Source organism: Nyctibius grandis, chromosome Z (genome assembly GCF_013368605.1).
Source record: "Nyctibius grandis isolate bNycGra1 chromosome Z, bNycGra1.pri, whole genome shotgun sequence".
NCBI classification, from domain to species: Eukaryota; Metazoa; Chordata; class Aves; order Nyctibiiformes; family Nyctibiidae; genus Nyctibius; species Nyctibius grandis.
The window spans coordinates 96190263-96211943 of NC_090695.1; the positions used below are offsets into that span (position 1 = coordinate 96190263).

General features: G+C 42.8%; 2 protein-coding genes across 8 annotated transcripts in view; both read right to left on the minus strand.

The window, feature by feature from the left end:
* The window catches only part of RNF216 (ring finger protein 216), an 80567-nt gene extending 76987 nt beyond the window's left edge, over positions 1-3580 (minus strand). Inside the window, exons 1-2 of one of the 3 annotated variants that reach the window (XM_068423424.1) lie at positions 3359-3525; positions 2861-2929 (exon numbers count right to left, since the gene is read on the minus strand). The gene's annotated coding sequence lies outside the window, so the exon portion shown is untranslated. The other 2 variants (XM_068423425.1, XM_068423423.1) reach the window with 2 other exon arrangements.
* A 571-nt stretch (positions 3581-4151) lies between these two features.
* Positions 4152-21681, minus strand: part of SMURF1 (SMAD specific E3 ubiquitin protein ligase 1) — a 47578-nt gene continuing 30048 nt past the window's right edge. For 2 of the 5 annotated variants that reach the window (XM_068422537.1, XM_068422536.1), the window contains 13 exons: positions 21056-21131; positions 20466-20719; positions 19592-19676; positions 17165-17311; positions 15707-15911; positions 15331-15434; positions 13617-13731; positions 12660-12838; positions 11689-11826; positions 11188-11308; positions 9487-9688; positions 8587-8671; positions 4152-7836 (listed from right to left, as the gene is read on the minus strand). In XM_068422537.1, coding sequence (XP_068278638.1) covers positions 7737-7836; positions 8587-8671; positions 9487-9688; positions 11188-11308; positions 11689-11826; positions 12660-12838; positions 13617-13731; positions 15331-15434; positions 15707-15911; positions 17165-17311; positions 19592-19676; positions 20466-20719; positions 21056-21131 — 1811 coding nt within the window. In that variant the 3' untranslated portion in view covers positions 4152-7736. The remainder of the gene's footprint in view (positions 7837-8586; positions 8672-9486; positions 9689-11187; positions 11309-11688; positions 11827-12659; positions 12839-13616; positions 13732-15330; positions 15435-15706; positions 15912-17164; positions 17312-19591; positions 19677-20465; positions 20720-21055; positions 21132-21681) is intronic. The other 3 variants (XM_068422542.1, XM_068422539.1, XM_068422538.1) reach the window with 3 other exon arrangements.

Here is a 21681-nt window from a genome sequence, read left to right on the forward strand (position 1 = left end):
GAACTACCACTTCAGTACCCAGATAACCTTATCTCCTGGGCTGCTACTGGATGATAGCTCATGTCCCAAGTCAGCTGCATGTTTCACACCTGCCACTGCTCACTGCATTATAAAAGGCACCTACCCCACCAGGGTTAGATCCTACTGGGAGTAACTGAAGTTACACATAGCAGCTTGAAAAGTTCACCCACTGACCAAGGCAGGCAGTACACAACACTATTATTTGAACGCACACGCAGACTTCTGAGACTCTTAGCGCCTCTCCTTTAAGTAGTTAAGAAGATGTTTGAATTCAATAATTTAAATGGAGACTCAAAACATCTCCAGACCAAATCCACGTGCAAAAAAACCCCACGCTTCTGACGAGAGGAATTAGCGGCACAGTTCTGACTGTCCCAAAAAGAATGCAGCCAGCGGCAAGGCCCGACGCCCATAGCCGCGCCGAGCTGCCGGCGCTATGACACAGCAAACCACCACAATGGCTTTAAAGAGAAAGAAATAAAAATAAGACACCCATTGCAAATTAACGGATGGGAGCTTCTTCCAGCAGGCACTTAAAAAACCACCCGTAGGGCTCCAGATCTCTCGCACTTGGGTTTGGGCGACTCAGGCTGGCTAATCAGCTCCTGGCCCTGGAGGAACGCTTCCTGCCTCTCCAGCTGCACCAAAGTCACCGGAATTACGTGCTCACTCCACCTATTTTTGCTACAGGACTTTTTAGCAATTTGTGTCCAATTTCAAAGCACAAGCCACGCTGAGAGCGATCGTAGCTCGCCGGCGGCAGTAACGCCCACTGCATTCTCAGGCAGACAAAGCATTGGTCTACCCAGGAATTTGGACTTCCGAGGCAGCTTCTGAAACACGAGCCCAGGAACAGGCTGCCAGCACGCTGCTGGAAACCAGAATGTACCTTATCACCAGTAAAGCCTGCCCCAGCTGCTCTTCCAGGAACTGTTATTCGTGCCCTGACTTACACAGCTGCCCGAGAAGGATGCCTGCGGCCAGGCCAACATCCTAGGAAGGGAAGAAAAAGAGATGGAAGAAGGTCCGTTACCAAAACGCAGCACTACCAAGCAGGCTGAATGTCTCTACAGATCTTCCTCAGGAAGTGGGTCTGAGTCCTTTCCCAAGCCTTGGTATTCCAGGCACAAACTCCTGTCAAGATGATTGTTTATTAACATCTAGTCGCACCATGCAGACACCCAGCACATGAAATCTATTAAGATGTTTACAATATCCGAAGGCCTGATGTAAGGCAGTGGAATTTTTGCACAGCATTCGTCCTAGAAATGAAAAGCTCAGATTAAAGCTGTAAATCCCAAAGTTCTGTAATTAAAAGCTGTCCCTGCAATTCTACCAGTCCTAAAGAAAATGGGTTCCACCATAGGGTTTGCGCTGCACGCTCCTACGGCCTGGTACCTGTACAGGGCCGTACCAGAACCTGCTCAAGATGTGGGTCTGCAGAATGATGGGTCTCAAACATTCCCCCCTCACCTTCCAAACAGGTTGCTGGAGGAAAAAAGCCCTTACGCCATCCTCTCTGGAAGTGGGAGGAGGCCCCTTTATAACTGAGCATGCAAAGTCCAGTCTATCCACCTGACCAGGGACAGCTGCTTTCTCCTCCATTGCTACCGCTGGAAACCTGCAACAGCTCCAAAGTATGTTGTTCAAGATAGCAGAAATTGTAAGAAAGAGGAACCAACCACCACAGGAGCAGAATAAGAGAAACGGGGATCTGCTCATAGGTCTTAGCACTAAGTGCTACCTGTGCCTTTCAGCCACCAAGGCAATCAGCTGTTGCTTTTAGGATTGCTGCCCGAAATAAAGCAAGAAGAGTCTGCTGTTCTGCAGAGCAGTTAGTAAGCTGGAAAAGAAACACAAGAAGAGACACTGTGAAAAGCACATGGACAACCGAGCTGTAGTCCCTCAGCATTACACCTCGATAATGGAAATAAAAGTGCACAGCAGCAACATGAGCCTTCCTTCTTTAAAGCATCAAAGTCCCAGAATGGTGACCAAACCGTAACGCTTCATGTTAGAAACTGAACCTTGCTTGACGAGCAGTAAGGACGCTGAATAGCAACACTGACAACTAAACTTGTTCATATGAAAGCTATGTTTTTGGTGTAAGTATTTTTCAATAAGACTCTAAGATACTAGAAGACATTCTAAGACAACGCTTCAGGTCACAAAGCAGAGGTGAGATGAAAAGAAAAACCTCCCAGGCCAGACTCGCAGGAGCAAATGGCTGTTACCCACCCAACAGCCGCGCAAGGGTTCCAGGGAGCGCAGTTGCAAAGCCAACGGATCCACGAGATTACAGAGACTTTTTAAGCTGACCTACATTTCACCCATTCCAAAGCAGCGTGCGGGAGCGCTGCCTGGGTGAGCTCATGCTCCTCTTTTCACATGCACACTGGAGTTACCTACAACTCTTCAGTCTTGGAATACTTGGTGTGAAAACCTGACCTTCCTCCAGCCGTTTGGGGGAACGAGCACAGCTCCAGAGGCAGAAGCACCCATCAGACACCTCCGTTATATAAACGCTGTGCACGTTAGCGCTTCCGGCATTTGCTCTCTCCCACCACGCTGAGCCAGCACTCAAATCAATAGAGAGAGAAGAGGAGGAGTATCCCTTACACAGATCCCTCAACTCTGAACAGCTGTGTTTTAGGTTTCTTTTCTGCAGCAGCTCCCACAGCAGATACCCGAAATGTCAAGATGTCTCAACGGCACCAAGTGTTTCCACAACAAGACGGGGTCAGAAGTGAAGAACAAGCTTATATCCGCCTTTCCCCACCAGCTCCAGAGCCGACGACGCTATTTTTCTTCCCGAGTATAAGCGCACAGCCCGGGGTACCTGAAACGAGCCAGTGAAGAGAGCCCACGGAGAGCAGCACCGGCAAACTGCACCTGGGTGCCCTTCTCCCTGTTGGGGGACACACACGGGACTTCAGCTGCACCCCAGGCCCGGGAGGGAGGTGAGGGCCTCACGGGGGCCAGCCCCTAACCCCGGGGAGGGACCCTGGGCCTGAGGGGGGACAGGACTCGGCCCTGGGGGGAGGTGAGGGCCTCACGGGGGCCAGCCCCTGACCCCGGGGGAAGAAGGGAGCGGGGCCGGTCCCGGGGAAGGGAAGAAAGGACCGGGCGGCAGAACGCTGGGCCTGACGGAGGGACACGCGAGGCAGGGCCCCAGCCGGGGGCAGCGGGCGGGCGCCCCGCCGAGGGAGCAGGCAAGGCCCAGGGGACGAGGCAGGGAGTCCCGGCGTGAACCCCGGCATCCGGAGCGAGCTCCTCCCCTGCCGCCGCTCGCCGCTCCCCCCACCCCGGGCCGCAGCGGGCCCTCAGCCACACTCACCGGCCCCCGCGCCGCCCCTCCGGCCCCGCTTCATTTAACCGCCGCTGCCCGGCTCCTTCCGGCCTGCCCGCGCCACGTGACCGCCCCTCCCCGCACCATAGAGAGGAGCGGCGGGGAGCGGAGAGCGGCGGGGGACAGACGGGCCGCCCGAGCGGTCCCGTCTCGGCAAAACCTACCATAGAGGCGGGGGAGGGCGGTCCTCCAGGAGGGCTCGCGCCTCCCCGCCCCCTTCCGGGCAGTCAGGGGGCGCGGGGGAAGGGGGCGGGGCCTGGGGAAGGGGCGGGGCCAGGAGCCGCACGTGCTTCCGAGGGGTGGGGGTGCGGGTCCCCTATGGGGTGCTCTGACAGTGGAGGGGGGGACAGGCCCCCTACGGGGTGCTCTGCCCTAGTGGGGGGGGGGGGGGGGGCAGGTCCCCTATGGGGTGCATTGCTAGGGCTGTTCATCAGCATTAATAAATATTTCTCCAGCTCATTAAAAGAGGGGTTATAATTTCTTTCCTGAAAACTGAGGTTTTGGAAAAATAACAGGACAAATAATAAGGTAAGAAGGGAAAAAGATAAAGGCTTGTCAAACAAATGATTTTTTTTTCAATCTTACTCAGTATTTTGTAATGACCGCAACGTTTTTCTGTTGTTGCCGCCTTTAACGCTCTGCCTTTATCCTCCACCCCCACCTTTATCCTCCACCCCCATCGCAGCTAAGCACAACACTACCACACTTTAATTATGAGCGTTATCAAAATATTTATGGAAGTCACAGGAGAATTAACAAACAAAATGGTGGAAACCAAGGGTTTAAAGTTGTGAGTTTATTGCATATGTAACAAAAATGAACATGACCTCCTGGGTCCAGCCTACTATACAATCACTGTTTATTCCAGCTGGTTCCATAACCACATTAAATAGAACTAGTATTTCTTTAAATACTTTGATTTAGACATAAAATGAAACATTAGTGTACAACTTTCACAAAATAAATCTGCAATAAAAACAGTGGGAAGAATAACAAGGATAGCAGCAATACTTAAAACATGACATTACAAAATAATAAATTAAAAAAATACATTATAAAGTGGTTGAGGAACAAAAAAATTAACAAATTAAAAACAGATCCATACTGTGTTTCTGGGAACTTGCTGTGCCACGCGGCCCTGAACCTGGGCACCGGCTCCAGAGGGCCCGGTGGCTGGATCACTAATTTACAAAATCTGTTGGATTTCATAACCACCTCGACTTGAACTAAGCACACACTCCTGAGCAAACGCTGATTTCACCATCTGGAGCTTCGAGCAGCCTTTTTTGAAGCAGGGTCTCGTCTAACATAATGCCCAAGTTAACGCTAACGTTCATAAAACAGTCTCGTTTCTTCCCGATTTAAAAACACGAGCAAAGTGGTGGTTTCCTACATCCCTGAGCGTATAGGATAGGCTGATGAGCAGTATCAGGGCAAGCACGGAAGGTCTGTGCCAATGGACCAGCTTTTAGGTTTGCCTTTAGGACAGGAACAAAAGACACACTGTACCTTGTATTTCCTTCAGGTCAGATCCAAGAGTATCCCGCGTACAAGGTGGAACGTGTAATGACAAAACGAACACCAGACTCGATGTCATTCTTTGGGCAAGTTTGAGAAGTAACAACCAGTTCAAGTGCTGGCAGACCGAGTGGGAATGAACGTACAAATTCAGACAGCCGAGGTGATGCGAACAGCTCCCGAGACCTCAGAGAGTCCACGGCTCGAGCCATGCAAACTCCTGTTTGCATTTCATCCTTCCCTGGCCTTGAAACCAGCCATGGGAAGAACAAGCCACCGCTTAAAACCCATCCTGCCTCGCTGCTTTATTTTCCTCCATCCACCCTGCCAGCTTTAAGGCCTGCCTCAAATGCACGTACAGAACAGCACAAAAAACGTCTTCGTCGTCACTGAAGTGGCACAAAATTGCAAAGACAACACGATGGGAGAGGTGGTGAAGCTGTTTAAAAGAGAACTGAAATAATTAAAAAGACAGTGCCCTATTCTCGTTACTGTCAGCACGGAGGAGGTACCTTGACCGAGGGCTTTTAAATACAGCAAAAAACAGACAGACTTTTCAAAACAACAACCCTTGCCTATTCTTATTTTGTGCATTCAATAAAACACTGACCTAGCAAAGACATTAGGAACTACCATACGTCAACTGTGTCATTGACATAAAGCTACTTGACCTAGAGATCTCCAAATCAAGGGCCTTTACCTTCACCTCACTCGGTTTGTACTGAGCCAGTTGTGCTGCATGTAGAGCTTGTGTGATAGCACTTTTGTTAGTAGTGGGCTTGAGTATCTGGGGTTTTTTTTTTTAAACTCTTTTAGTGAAAAATCCACATGAGACTGCATGCAAAGCTTTTGGGCAATAATCCATTTTGCATTTTTCCTATCTGACTGGTTTATTGCACATTCAAACATACTGAAAGGATTAAATACACTCTACGAACAGGTGCGACTTCACAGCCATTCTGAAAAGCCAGGGCTGTGGGGATTCTGCTACTCAGCCCCAGACCAGGCAGACCCTTCTCTGCAGACAGTTGCATTTCCTCTCTTTTCTGCAAAAAGTCACATAGTTTCATTTACATCCCAACAACCAGCACTGCAGAAACTGGTCCCCAAGTGCCAAAAGATTCCCACAGAACATGGGTCTAAACACACCTCTCCTGTACAGCCTTGCAGGATGAGCATCCTTAGCCACCCCGTGCAAATCTCACAATATGGTACAATTTTACACCTCCGATGCAATCCTTACTCGCGACACAAATCACAAGAATTATGGTCAATGGAAAAAAAGAAAACCACAAACAAACAAAACAGAGAAAGATGCCAGGGTTTCGACAAGTGTCTACTTTCTGTCCTATCACAGTTTAAAGCTATTATCAAATTCAATTAAAAAAAGACAAAATAGAAGTATTCCAGTAGACATCTTCTAAGAACGATCTCTCACCCACAGCTGAATTTCAATGCACTATTCCATAAACATAACATCTGTTAAATGTTCCAGTAATGAATCTCTCTAAAAATCAGACTTGCCAAAGAAAAAAAAAATCCTATACAAGCAAGTCTGCTTTACTTAAGTTTAGACATGTTTGATAGATAACTGGGTCTTTCTGAAGCCGTATTATTTGTTAAAATACTGTCTCATCTTGGTGTGCAAACTGGAAAAAATGTTAGCGATTCAGGTATTTGATTTGCTTTTGTTTCCCCTGGGAAGTTGTTTTAGCAATGTGTTAGAGAACAAACCTTTTAATATTAGTTTCAGATATTTGAAAAAATAGCCTTATATGGCTCTCTGGAGAAATTTTCATCCCTACAGAACTGAAGTCATAAATTCTTCCAATAGCTTTCCATAACATTTAAGATGTTTTTTACCTCAACCTCCAAATAAACCTTTCCCAAGGCCAAAAACTTTGGAACAGAAGTCTGCTCTGTTAACTTAGCGATTTCCATGTGAGTCTTAGAATTTGAAGTCACACAAACACATCTTGGGTAAAACAGTGGCACAGAAATCACAGCTTTGGGATTGAACAGGTTTTTATCCTCTGTCTCCTCCCTAAAAGGCTTCTCTGCGAGGTACTTACATCTGACGAAGTATGGAAAGTAATTCTGCAGGGGGAAATAATTGTTTTCATGTGCAAAACAATTAGATTTCAGCCAGGACAACCAAAAAGCAATCATACAATACCGTTTAAGCTGTCCCAGGTTCCTTCACTTTTCTCAAGGTGAGCCACAGCTTCCACTGGGAGCTTCCTGCTAAGGCAGAACTTGGATTTTTTTTACCTTTCAGTTAAATGTTCATGTGGAGGTATTTTCTGCTAGAAGTTTACTTTTTAAACAGGTGTTTAAAATGTGCAATGCAAATTCCAGTGCCAGTCAGACACTCTGCACCCACCAGACTCTACAAGGGCTCAAGTTTGATTTAAGACAAACTTAATCAGGTACACCTACCAGTTGCAAGTCCTCAGCGAATCAAGCTCATTCTTAATTACACTTTGATTCTCCTATTTAAAAAAACCCCACAGGTCACTGACCCTATCACAATATGTGTTACAAATCTAGCAGAATATCCTGTGTAACCAAAGCCAAATGTTGAACTTGGCTGCATTTCGTTTTATGGGGAATGGAAGAAGAGGGAAGGGGTTATTGTAACAAAAGGGGAGAAAATAGAGTTGGAAACCACCAACAAAAGCCCCTACCCCCACCCTCATCCACCAGTGGCGGAAGGGAAACAGCCCCATCTCTAAGTTGTCTAGAGTTCCAATGCTTCAGACAGCTTAGCAGGAAGTTCACAGCAAGCTTCTTCTAGCTTTTGATTTGGTGGTCCATGAGCTAGCATCTGTTTCCTTTGGTTGCTTTTTCACTCCACAGCAAACCCACATGTCTCTTCCACAGCTGTCAACAGCTTCTCGTAAAGCTTCTCATATGACTCATAAGGCGGAATGTCGATCCGGTTAAAGCTAGAGGTAAAAGAACAACACATTGCAGCACATGAATCTAAAATACTTAGTGGAAAAAAAAAATTGATCAGCTACATATAGATAGAATTTGTAAAAATCGAAGAAAACCTCAGCCACTTCGGTGGCCAAAGGAGACAAGATAAAACCCAAGTGTCCTCCTGCAGCAGGAACGCACCAGTTAAGAGGGCAGCGTTTGGGAGGGGGCGGAAGGTGCCAGATGCAGGAGACTTGCAAATAAAGCAAGACATCAGGCAGGCCTCCTCCCTGCTCTGCCTGCAGACAATCTGTGCCGCTGCTGAAATAGTTTCCTGTCTCTGATAGAGTGAGACTTCCACACAAGAGCTCAGCACTGTGCCTACACTGCACCAATAGCACCTTTTTCCTACATTTTACATCTGAAAACTATTCTTTGTAACCCTGGATGAGGATGTGTTGCTGCGAGTCATTTCTCGATGAATACTTTCGCTGAACACGTAGAAATATAACTACAAACATCTCACCAACCAGAATAATCAACTCTGGGATAAACGAAAACCACAGATAGTATAGAAGACAAATCAACCTATAACAAGAGAAGTCAATTATTTTGCTGGCTGCACAGTACAGTTATTTCCACGCTCGCAAAGCGCACTTGGGAGTCATCTATGCATATCACATGGCTAAATCCATACCCAGGACAAACAGGGATGACTCCTTTAAACCAATACAAAGGGAAAGTAAGCACTGACATGCAGAATGTTTTCATCTTACCAAGTGTGGGCTTTTGGAAGGTTGTCTGTGTTTGCATCTATTAAATGGATGGTAAACAGCCTGGGTCCTGCAGCGCCTGTAGAACCTTACAGACAGACATTCTAGTTAATGCACTTCAACAAAACATCATTCATGCACACAGATTTTGCTACTTATAAAATAACAAGAGAAAATTACAGTTCCAGCTGCAAACCTAAATATGTCACAGGCTAAATCTGTAGATCAGGTTTGCAGCTGATGAAGGGATGGCAGCAGTGACAGGGCTGTTCATGACAATGAATTTGCAGACTAGTATTTTGGAAAGCTGCTAAGTTTTATGTCAGCAAAGTTGCACTTTCAAAAATGAAAATGCTTTAATGCAAGAAGGTTTTCCTTGTAAAACAGAACTATGTCTTTTAATTTTGAACATCACTTTACTGTCAGCCAACAGATGGGATGTTACCAGGAGAATCACAACAGCCCAGGACGCTGCCACCTTTTCTGATGACAAAAACTGCAATTTTCAGGAACTTGTTTTAAAATCTAAGGGTTTGTTGCCAAACAATGAAGGGAGTACAATTTTCATGTGAAAAAGTTGTTCGGTCAGCTCTATAATTAGGTGCGTGCTTGCATGCAATGATTTTAACATCAGTTCACAGAGTTGTAGGAGACTGATAAGCGAATATTGACACCAAAGTGCTACACGATGACAGACTGACCAGCTTATATCACTATCAGCAACGGCTGAAGTGTTTGCCATCAGCAGAGCTGCTGACAAATGAAAAACTGCTCTTGGGACCTGAAGTTTGTAAGTGCTTGAGTTATCCAGTAATACGCTGATATTTTACAAGGGGCTAGTGAATCCCACACGATTTTTATCTGTCTCCCACCACAGATTAACTTGGCCTCCACATCAGTCACCTTGTAAAGCCTTGAAACCTTGAAGTGGGACACGCGTCGAACCCGTCACAAACTGCAGCAGCCGTGCCCTCCTTTCTTCATCAAACGTTTCCACTGCTTGCCAGAACCACTTCACAATATTGCTATCTGCCATGCAGTGCTTTAGACGTGTGTTTGACTTCCAGTCATTCAGGTCTATCTTATCCAGGCCTCCTATGATTAGCTGTTCAAGGATTAGAAAAACGCTTTAACATTCAGAGTTATTTCAGGTTTGCAGCTATAAAAACACAACATCCAACCATTTCACGAAGCCTAGCATTCTTTAAGCACTTGAACAACCTTTTTGATGCATGGTAATGCTCCAAAACAGTCTGGAACAGGCAGTAAATCTCTCCAGTTAAACTGCACTGAAACTGAGGCCAAGGAGTACACTTACCAGAACCAGAATTTTCACAAGAAACTACAGTCAAAAGCCCATTCAAGACCTGCTTTTTAAAGATCTATCCTACCTGAAAAGTACAGCATATCTTTATGGGGGTACAGCACAGACTTGGAAGAAGACATGCCATCTACTGTGCTACAGAACGTCATCGTCCTGATGCAGGTCTGTCCTAGAGGTGCCAGTACCAACTACGACAGAATCCTGCTCGGTTTATGGTAACATCCTAGTTGGTTTGTTGTTCCTACAGAAACTTTTAATCTGTTTTCTGATGTCATTTCTGAGAGGCTCTGACACAGACCAGACATGTTACTTCAATCTCTTTTCCAGATGACACCAGGTTGCAAAATACTGTAGAAGAAAGTCACTGCTGGCCATGAATCTAACCACCTCCCCTGGCAACGACAAGTAAATGGCACAGAGAAAACTTCATTGCTCAAAACAAAATATGTGTTAATCTGAATTTCCCATAATATTCCATATTGAGGATCACATTTCTGAGAGCTACCATTTAGCAGCTGCCTTTTTGTGCCACCAAGACAGCCCCCACTTACGCTCATTTACATTATTAGGACAGTTGTGACTGTTCTGACGCAGACAGCATTGAAATATTTAATGGATTTTTAATCTGCCTTTTCAAGCAGCTAGCAAATGGAATGCAATAACTTCATGGGATTAATCAGTATGCACCAACGACTAGCACAAAGCTAGCCACAAATGCTCCATATTCCACAAGTTGCCTTATTTTTTTAAAAAGGCAAAACCAGAGGAAAAACTGCTACAACAGGAATTATTTTAAGGGTAGCATTCTGCACCTCAGGATTAAATGAGAAGACAAATTCATTTCTTTTCTGGATGCTCTACACTTCTATTTTAGTCCCTGTGAACCGTGCCCTATGTGAACACAGGAACAGCCATGTATGAAAACAGTTACCGAAGAAAACAAGTTCTGGGGTAGGTAACACGTTAGGTCTTGCCAACAATTCCTCAGACTTGCAGTACTCCCTCCCTGCCCAGACCACCTGCTTTGAGCATTAGTTTGTGGTTAGACAACACGGTGTGTTTTTCTTTCCCTATTTAAGTAGCCCTCTCAATAATGTAAACCCAAAGAATGTCTAGAATAAACTAAAAAGGGTTTGGTTAAACAAATACACAGCTTTCTGGTACCTAAATTGGAATAAGTTCTGTGGGTTTGTTTTTAGTTTGTTTTCATTTTAAAATCAGTGCTTGATTCTGGATCAAACAAATTACAAGACAATATTCCATATGGATAAAACATATACCTCAAGTTCCTTCTGGTCGAAAGGCTTAAGGAGATGTTGAGGAATAAGTTCATTAAAACCCTTCTGCAGAGCCAGGAACTGTGCCTCTATTCCTCTCATAAATCGCCAGTTTACGTACAACCTGGGGGGGAGGAAGAAAAAGTCAGGGATGATGAGAAAGACAGGACTGGGCTTTTTATAGCAGAGCTGGAAAATGCTCGTTTTACAGAGGAACTTGGTTTAATACACACATTTTGTATTATGAAAGAAGTGCTCATCAGTTCCTTTTTTCATCAACAATTAATTGCTGCACCACCAGGAGAAAAAACAAAGTACAATTCATAGCTTCATCTTCCCAGGTCTTACAATATGGCACTGTGTGAAAATGCTCATGTCATTTATGACTCTGGTTTTTCCCCCCCCCGAAATATTTATTTCATTAGTTCCACTATATAAAAAAAATAATCTGTTTACTACTTTATTTCCACTGCATTTGCAGGATATATTTTTGTTCTGCAATACCTGACGTATTCTTTCTTGTTCTCTTCTGTCACTGGAATATTCCTGCCATTTGGTTTGAGTTCATGCTGTAAAATCCGCCCAAAAGCATTGTGTTCCACACAAAATGTATGGTCCAGGACTGGGGTGATATCGTTCTCTCTGGCAATGGAAAGAAAGGGTAAACCTAATAGTTTTGGTATTTTGATAACTCTTAGTGGTGATGCTGACAGTTTGTTATTTGAACACTTAGTTAGTCTTTAGGATAAACCTAGTAACCACCCATCTGCATTTCACACCACTAGAGGAATATTGCCACAAACACCAATTTCTGTATAGCTTAATGCATGTTGAAGAGCCCGACCAGATGTGTCATCCTCACTGTTCTAATTCTAGTAGTACTCAGGATAATGAAGAAATAATTAGACCCTATATACACATACACAGAGAGCAATAAACCGATCCGCTGTCATGTATTGGTGTGAAGCGTGGAAGAGATCACATAACAAAGTACAAAATTCAAAAGAGCATTTGGGAAAAAAATAATTGAGATAATGCAAAGCAGTGCTGAAGAGTCCCAAAGCTACACTGAATGTTGGATTTTGTTCTGAACTGTAAGAGTACAGAAGCCCAAACTACTTCCATTTATTTCCATTTTAATCAAAGTTGGTTTTCTTTTGAACAAGGCTGTACTTCCCCTCAGAACTCTGTTCTGAGTTGGATTTTGATACTGTGATACTCTACTACACCCATGCAACATTAATGATTTAGTACCTACTTTGCTGCAAGGAGAGCTAACACAGAGTTTGCAAGGAGAACTTTTTCTCAAGTACCTTGAGCTTTTTGACATAGAAATAGTAGTTTAATAATTTTGTACAGATCTCCCCCATTACAAGATTTTCGCAAACATTTTCTATAAAGCATTATTTCTCTGTTGCCAACATACTCTACCCCATCTTCTCTACAGCGAGGCAACTGATAAATACAGTACTTACAAGATCCAGACTAAACTTTTGTGTAATTCTGGGTCAACAGATTCCAGATCGGAGAGCTGAATGGGCTTCCCCAGCAGCTGTTTGTAAAAGGGAACCGTGAAACCCCCATTGATATAGTGTCCATGGAACACAGCCAAACCCATTATCCGACCAACAAAATGGAAATAAGACAAATGGTCCTGAAGGGAGAGAGGAGAGAAAAATCAGGCAGCAGGAAGACACTGACATCTCGTGGTTATGTCTGCGCCATCAGCTGTATGTGCAGTGCACGTTATCCGCAACCCTCTGGGCAAGAGGAGCCACCACTTTTCCTCATAACATAACCAAGAACAGAAGCATTTAACGATTAAATGCCTCAGACAAGTCTCTGTGCGTTACCTGACTGATAAATCGGGCACAAGTCCGCTATACATCTCAAAGGGCAAAACTCCTGAAAGGAAAATCCCCCTGAAATCCCCAGAATCCAAGATACAACAATGCCAAACAAATCAGTTTATTCTTTGTTTAACCACCAAAATCCTTCTGCTCTTGAGGAAGCAGGCCACGTGCTTGTTTCCTTTATGTCTTTCATGTTGCTTATAAACTGATTTTGAAAACTGAGGCATAAGTCCTACGATTGAGATTCTTCCAATTTATCTCCCCCATCTTAAAGAGCAAATGTCAGGAAGTATCATGTCAGGAAAAATTCCCCTGTACTATCACAGAATTGCTCCTCCTTTTAGGGTCTGCATCAACACAAATCCTCCAGTAAGAAAAAAAAGCAAGCAGAGCAGCGCTTTGAGAAAGGGCAAGCAAGGTATATAGCCTCTACAGTCAATACAAGACTCACTAACACGTTCTTATTCTGCTTTACCCTTCAGTTTACACTCTTGTCATGGAAGAACAGCTACAACTACAACAAAAAACTGCAGGGGACCTCTGTTGAAGTAGGTATGTTGCTCAGAAGTTAATACTTACAGGATTGATAGAAGAGTCTGGATTGATTTGCAGCATGTAAATATTATCTGTGGAGTACTGGAAGAGTCCATAATAGGGATTTAACATTTCATGGCACAGTAAATACAACCATTCTCTGCCAAAAAAAAAAAAAAAAAAAAAAAAAAGGAAAAGAAAAGAAAAGGTATTTTAGATGGGTGCAACTTCCACTTAAGTTTCAGACAACACAATTATTGTGAATCATCAAACTAGTCATCAGTTATGAAATGCTTATTTCAAAATCAGACCACCTTCTACCACCCTCCATTTGCAGACCAAAAAGGTATGCTTAAAAATCTATAAAGTGTCTTACTCCACTCACAGTCAGACTTGTTTTAGTTTAGAAGTACTGAAGGGATTAACATCAGTTAGAGAAGCTGTAGCAAGCTGTTAGACAACACCATCAGCTCAGTCACTGAGGGTCTTTAGAAAAGCTGTTTTTCTGCAAATGATGACCAGAGAATCTCTGCTTTCAGCAAAGAGCCCAGAAGGGGCAGAGAGACCAATCGCACTAAAAGAGGAGGGGTTAGGTAAATTCTCTCACCTCAGTAACATACAAGGACCAAGGACCAGAATGGAGCTAAAGCTATTTCTGACCTCCCAACTCACCATGACAAATACTCCTTTATTATTAAATTCGGACACCCATCCCAGGTCCAAAATATTCTGAGAGAACTATCAACCTTAATGCTTAGAAGTGGAGCAGTACTGATCTGGAAGAGTCTGTTGCAGCAAATGGGCTATTATGAAAGTCATCAGGGCAATAGGATGCCAACAGCAGAGACACTCAAGTTTGCCTCGGGTCAGGCAGCCCAGAATGTTCCAACTTCTTTCCTTTGTCCAGCGATGGGTTACTGAAAGACACCTAATGCAGCTTTTGTGGATTTGAGAAATCTCTCAATTTGCGTGATGCATCTGAGCCACTGCAAAGACGAGTATTTTGGTGATGATGTTACAATCAACTCCAGAACTTCAGATCTGATGGACCCACAGGGAATTATTATTATTTTTAAGAGGGAGGCAAGTCTTCTCTACAATTTTAGCCTTTTTTTTTTTTTAGGATTAGTTCATTTCCACATCCAACAGATCAGAGGACTCTCCTGAATGTGGCTCAGGCATAACAAAAAGGAACCCCTATCGTCTTGCAATCCACTCACTGGAAATCAGACAAGTGTATTTAACAAAATCTTTACTGTGATTTGGATTTTACTCCAGAGTCTGTATCCTTTTTGAAAGACCTCACAACTTGAGCTGATCACATTTCCACACTTATGAAACTGGAGCCTGTTGCTGGGATCAGCACTTTCTGCAATGAGATCAATAGCCTATCCTAAAGAAGCCTTTTACACACACTGGGTAATGGTGATGAAAACAGAGTATCTATGGAGAAGAGGGGAAACAAACACCTCAATCTGGCATTAATTCCAGTAATGTTGCCCAATACGAGGCATACCAAGTCATTTAGTATGAGCCTTTGACACCAGGAGGGCTGTGGGACATCTCTTAAATCACATGCTTCCCCTTTCCAGTCTACCATGATATGAAGACTGAAGCTACAACCACTACCTATAACCTAGATCACAAATAACTTAAATATACCATTAACAGATAATTTGAGAGGGAATGGTATCAGCCACAGGTCACTTCAAGGACAATTTTACAGTTAAAAAGTGTCAGACAAACCCCCACGTCTCACCTTGCTACTCCTCCGTAATCCAGGCCTTCCTCTCCTCGAAATTTCACCATAAGCCTCTTTTTCAAGTCCTTTGGCCTCATCTTCATTATCTGACGGTAGGATTCCTACATGTGTATTTTCACAATTAGATATTTTATTTCCTTCCTATAACTAAGTCTACTAAGATGCATTACTGTAATACACAGATTGTTACTCTACTATAGAAAACATTATTCTGTTAAGGTGCTAATCTGAAGCCAACTCCAATGACCACTCTGTAACATCTGGTGGTATCAGCACCTCTCAGGTGAAGCAAACTTGCTATAATCAAAGATCAGTTTTACTTAACTCTTGAGTGACAAAAGCTGCTATTAGCAGTAAAAAGTCAATCAAATACCTCAAATATTTCCTCTCTGGATACTTCAATGCGACAGTGACCAGCCTGTGGTTGCTGAAGAGAGAGCTCATGTCTAAGAACTTTCAGCTTTTGTACCAAATCTCTTTCATATCTCTGTGCAGGCAACTCCTCACCATCTTCTAGTGACCCCTCATTTGGAGCTGGCAGGGGCTGCTGGCTGGGCTCTTTTAGCTGGCATTGATGGCTTTGAAAGAAAAGTCAAATATTTATTCTAGAAGCGTAACAATAAGGAATATGTAAAACAACGATGGAAGAACTGATTAAGCTTCGCTAAGAGGAACCTGGAGTGAAGCGTGTATTCAGCTGGGTAATTTCTATAGCATCATTACCCTGCACTCAGGGACGTAGGGAATACAGATATTTACAATAAAGAGTTTCAGCATTTTTCAGCTGAGTTTTTCTATGGCAATACATTGTGGAAGGCTGTGGAGCGTGATCACTGAATGCTGACTGAGCAGTAATTGAAAATTTGTGTGGTATTTCTCCTATATGGAGACAACTTTGAAGAGCATAACACAAAGAGAGACTTCTAATGAAACAAACAGCAGCTTTATAAGTGGAACCACCTAAAAAATGCAATGAATTTTATTCCAGCCCCATGCAAAATCAGGCTGGGGATTCTTGACACAGTAAAAGTACTGCATCTATGGTCATTAAAAGAGAAAGATGTACTTGTCCCAAATAGTTGCAGCTTCATCCATTCAACTATCCTTATCTATCCAGTGATTTTTTTAGACACAGATTCCTCTGCTGGCTTCAAGCACAGACAACTCAAATCCAGGAAAAAGTCTGATCTTGGGCACAACAAGCACTGCCAGGCTGCTTCCAGGGTCAGTTCTCTAACAGTTCAGCTGCCTTTGCGTGATGGAGACCTTGAGCTTATTAAATCCTGCTAAACCCGAGCTGGCTGTGCACAGCACCAGGTGACCAGCCTCCAGCTGGCTTTATATTCCTGTTGTCTGTAGCTTAAGGGAACACAAAGCCAGTTCAGGTCTAGCACAGTTAGCACAGAACTAGGACTGCTAATCCAGACAGGCGTGAGCTGACTGCTCTGGAACTGCCTGGCAGACCCTCTACCCCACACCCCAGCATTTCCACAACCACATGTTCACTCCAGCACAGCTTGGGGCAATTTTGCCAAACCAGCTTAAAGAGATCAGTGTTGTGCCGAAATAAGCAAGCCCTCCCTTAAACCTGAGGACTGCAAAGCACAGTAAAAACATTTTTGATGAGTGTCTGCAAAAACCTTAGATAAAACCAGCACTGAGAACCAATGCTCAGACCCTGACTAGAGCACTGGTTGCATGTGTTCCCCACTATCGTTATCATCCAGTTTTTAACCCCTCATGACTCCCAGACTGTAGTTAAAATTGGACAAAAATAAAAGGTATAAGAATCCAAACTTGACGTGAATTTTTTATCAGGCAAGGTTCTTACTTCATGATGTGATGTAGTCGTGGATCTGTGAACTGAGTGGTTCTGTTGTTATGATCTACAAAATATATTCTTCCTGAAACTGTACTTCTAACTTCCCAACCTGGAGGCAAGGGTCCAAGTTCATCACAATTCACACTGTTAAGGTCTCTAAGGAGAAAAGCAAACAAAATGTTAAAGCACTCCTGAAGTTCAGATGAAATCAATTTACATTCAGGGGAGAGAGGGGAACGAATTTGGTGCTCAGTGATTGTAGGCTATGAAAGTCTTAGGAAGGGCAGAATACCTATTTTAATGCTGCCTTTTTAGAATCCTCAATCTAAGCAGTGCAACAGAAAGGTACATGGACAGAAAGGTACATGGACAGAAAGGTAAATCAGCAAAGCACCTTCTGTCTTTGAAAGGCTTGGAAAGTAACAAAGCCATACAGCTTAAAAGTAACTTCCGTATGCAACATCATCACTTAGGTGATGACAGGGCTCCTGAGGGCTGCAAAAAGGAGGAAGAGACATTTTTTCATAGCAAAAATTTCACAGAAAAATTCCCATTAACACTAATGTGATTCATGTGCAAAAACCAAACAATTAACCAAAGGCCTCTGCACCAACCACTGTCTCCAAACACCCTATAAGTTAAGAGGCTAAGGCAGCCAAATACTAAGATCACCTAAAAAAAATTAATTAGACAAGTTTAGAATCTTAAGTATTTGACTGATAAATCATTGAGAGAAAGGCTTTACCAACACATTCACCCCTTTCATCCTAGATAAATTTTGGGTATCATTCTAAGTGCTGCTAAAGGTAGTCACTCACTTTTAGGTAGTGTTTGAATTTAATACATAGGATGTGTTTACACCTAGAAAATTGAAAACACTTAAGGCCCCAGCCACCTAACAAAGTAAAACACTAAGAGTGGCAAGAAAAGGAAGGAGGGAATCCTGAAGATTATTTTTAGACAGAAAAGCTATTGTTAAGTAAAGTATTCTCTAGACAGCTGGCATGGATTCATCTGTTATCCAGGGCTGAAGACATCACGCTATGTATTTCCTTACCTAATCTAACCATGCAACAGCAATATATATGACTAAACTGAGAGGCTTTAGGAAGGTAGAAACACTTTGTACACCAAAGGCTTCATTAGTGTCACAGTGAGTATGAGCCAGCAGGGGATACACAGGCAGACAGACAAGCCTTTGTTCGGCTTCTTAAAGAAGATTATGGTTGTAACCATTTGTTTCAATCAGCTGTGCATCTGAAAGTACTGGAGACATCTGATTACATCAAGTTTTAACCTATATCTGTGCTAAATGCCAAGGTTAGGTTTTTGCACTGCAACTTGGTAGTAAGCAAGCCACCTTTAACTAAAATAAGAGTGACCTGTGACTCACAAGACACTGTTGTGTCCACTTACATTGCTGGTCCTGAAAACCTGGCTCTAAGATTGCATTACTTGAAGAAGAGAAAAGGCTTTCGGCACACAAGTCTGACACGAGTGACATGAATGAATCACCATCGTCATTTCTTCTGATGATGATACCAGCTAATCTAACATCAGCTACTTTCTCTCTCTCTCTCTCTCTCAACTTTATTTTTCATATCCTTCCATATACTGTGGTTTTATCAACACTTTTGTGTACACTACTTCATATCATTTTTCTAATATCCTGTATCACACTCATGTATTATCCAGCCAGCGCAGCAGCTGAAGAGTTACAAACTGTGTGTTTCACTCCTGAATCTGGTGTGCAGGTGGGTCCAGAGGAACAGCTCAGATTCAGAGCTCCTCAAGAAAGAGCGCCAGACCTTAGTCATAAAGACCTGGATTAACTGCAGGTTAAGGTTTAAGGAGGCTTTACTAAATTAATCATGTGGAGGATTCAAATTTTCCAGCTGCAAATCATTGGTCTAAAGCATAAAAAACCTCAACACCACTTCAAGTTTAAAGATGACAATTTCTCTCTCCTTCAGTTATATGTAAGTGAGCACTATTAGAGCAAAAGTTACAAGTTGGATACTCAAGAAACAATGGCTTTAAGAGAGTAGTCACTTTTTTCTTCAATTTGCAGACCAAACGGGTTTCATACTAAAAAAAAAAAATTAGGTAAGATTCAGAAATCTGTAGCTTCACCAAAAAACAAAGTCACATTGACATTTTAGGAAGAATTTGGCAAATGGGGATTCCTGAAGGTCAATTTTTCTCCTTTTTGTTTTACATGATTCACAAGTAGGTAACTTCTTCTTTCAAAAAGAGCAATCCTTAATGTTTAGTGAAAAGGTAACTAGAAAGATCCAAAATTATTCCTCTGCTTGTAGCTCTCCCTTTAAATTTAGACAGGCCATTTCATAATTTTTTGCTCTTAAAGATTCAGCTTACTGTCATACACACACAGACACACCAAAAACCCCTGACTTTGTAACTATAAATACATACCTTGGTATCCTAGGGTCATGCCATGTGCTAACTCCAGTCTGTGTGTGCAAAAAATAAACCTGTCCCTGTACCGTTGTTCTTTGTTCTATGAGAAAGGAAGAAGATTATTCTAAATTACAAATCTGAGAAAATCCAAGCAAACAGTGTGTTTAAAACCATTAGAATGTTATTCTTCTGTCAGATCTAGGAGGAAGTACTTGAGCCATCCCCCTGATCTCTTGCAGCATGGACTGTTTTCTCCTTCACAAATTTACTTCGACTACACATTTCAACGTTCTTTTTAAAACTCACAAATCCATGCACAACGTGTTTTAGTTTGCATTTTTATTTTTAGATTTTGAGACAACCCAAACCCTCAAACTAGATTTCTTTACTCCTAGATTTGGTGTACTCTTTTCCGAGATGTAAATTCTCCTTAATCTTATCCCCCCTAATCTTCTGTACTACTGGCTTCTTCGTTGCTTTTATATTTTCCTGATCTTTTCTCAAATGTGGGCTCAAACCTACACAACATGCCAAGAGGGAAGGAAAAAATAGCATGACTGCTCTAGTTTAAAGAGCTCTTTATGTTCGTTCTCCCTAGATACACAACCAAGATTAGCAGTGAATTTTCTGTAACAGCATCATACCACAAACTCATGTTTAATTTACTGTCAACCCCTCAGTGTATCCTGGCGTAGCCAACTGCTAATTAGCCAATCTCAAACTTCCATCATCTGCACTGCTTAGTTCCTTCTTCAAAAGGCAGACCATTAGATGCACGTGGATGCTGCATGATGTAACAGGTAAACCACATCTATATATTAAAATGGGAGAATTTTTCTCTGAAGTCTTTTGAAAAAACTTCAATTTTATAGTTTTGGAAAACTCTTACCATAGCCTTCTGGTAGGTCAGGCGACTGGTGACCATGCGGTCTGTTCTGAGGTGTCTGTACATGACCTCTGACTTCAGGAGTCCGAAGTCGCTGAGCCTGAAGCCTCTGATCTTGACTGGGGGACTCCACAAAGCGACAGTTGCCTCCGCCAGCAGCCCCCGTAGTGTCTGTATATGGTGCTGGTTCTTCCATAAAACAGCTCAGCGGCCTTCCCGGTCCGGAATCTTCATAAACCGTTCTGAAAATGGGGAAACTTCAAGAGTTTCCATCACAGAGAAGTGAATGCAGAAATAACGGTTTCTCTCCATTGCTTCAAGTACTGCAACTTTTAACCCAAGATATGCCACTTTCTTAATGTTTTTATATCCCGAATTTCTCATGGAAGTGCCAGAAGCACTAGTAACAAAAAATATCAAGTCCTACTCAGTTTAGCTTATTTTCTTCAAGTAAGTATCCAGCTCTAACCTTATTGATACATATTCCCAGACAATACATTAGTCGTACTGATATTTAACATTTCTGGTGTTAATTATGTTCTTTCCACAGATAAACCATTTTTCTAATTAAATGTAAAGAAAACAATCCTTACCCTTCATTCTCCAAAAGCCCTCTACAGTCTACTACAGAACCTCCTGTGCCTATTCTGTCCCGTGTCTGTAAACTGACTGAAATAGAAAAAAAAAAACCAAAACACACACAAGTTAATAAAAGAACAATTGTTCCTTTAAAAACAACATAAAGGGAAACCACCCACATTTATACAGGGTAAAATATTAAGGAAAGTTATATCCTACACATGAGAGCACACCGCTTATCAAAACTCCTTCTATAACCCTAAAGCATTACTGATTTTTGATAAAGGGAGAAGAGAAACTAAAGGCATCACCCCCTCAAAACTTAAGCTGAGTCTATTTCTGTAAATATCAAACATGTCAGGTTCCACATGTGTTTCCTGAGGAGCCAGAAAGGTAAACTGGAAAGAAGTTACTCACCACTAGATGTCATCATTACGGTGGGAATTTGGGGTTTGCCAACTATATCTATATATCAATGAAAAGCTTGGGTTGGGTGGGGGGCAGCAAAGCGTGGTAAGATGGTGTAAATGAGCTGTAAAACTAACACTGCCTTGTTGAAATTTGGAAATGGGTTACATGAGTCGAAGGTATTGTAACAGCAATTTGTCTTTTAACTCTGCCAGATCCTCTTTTCCACATA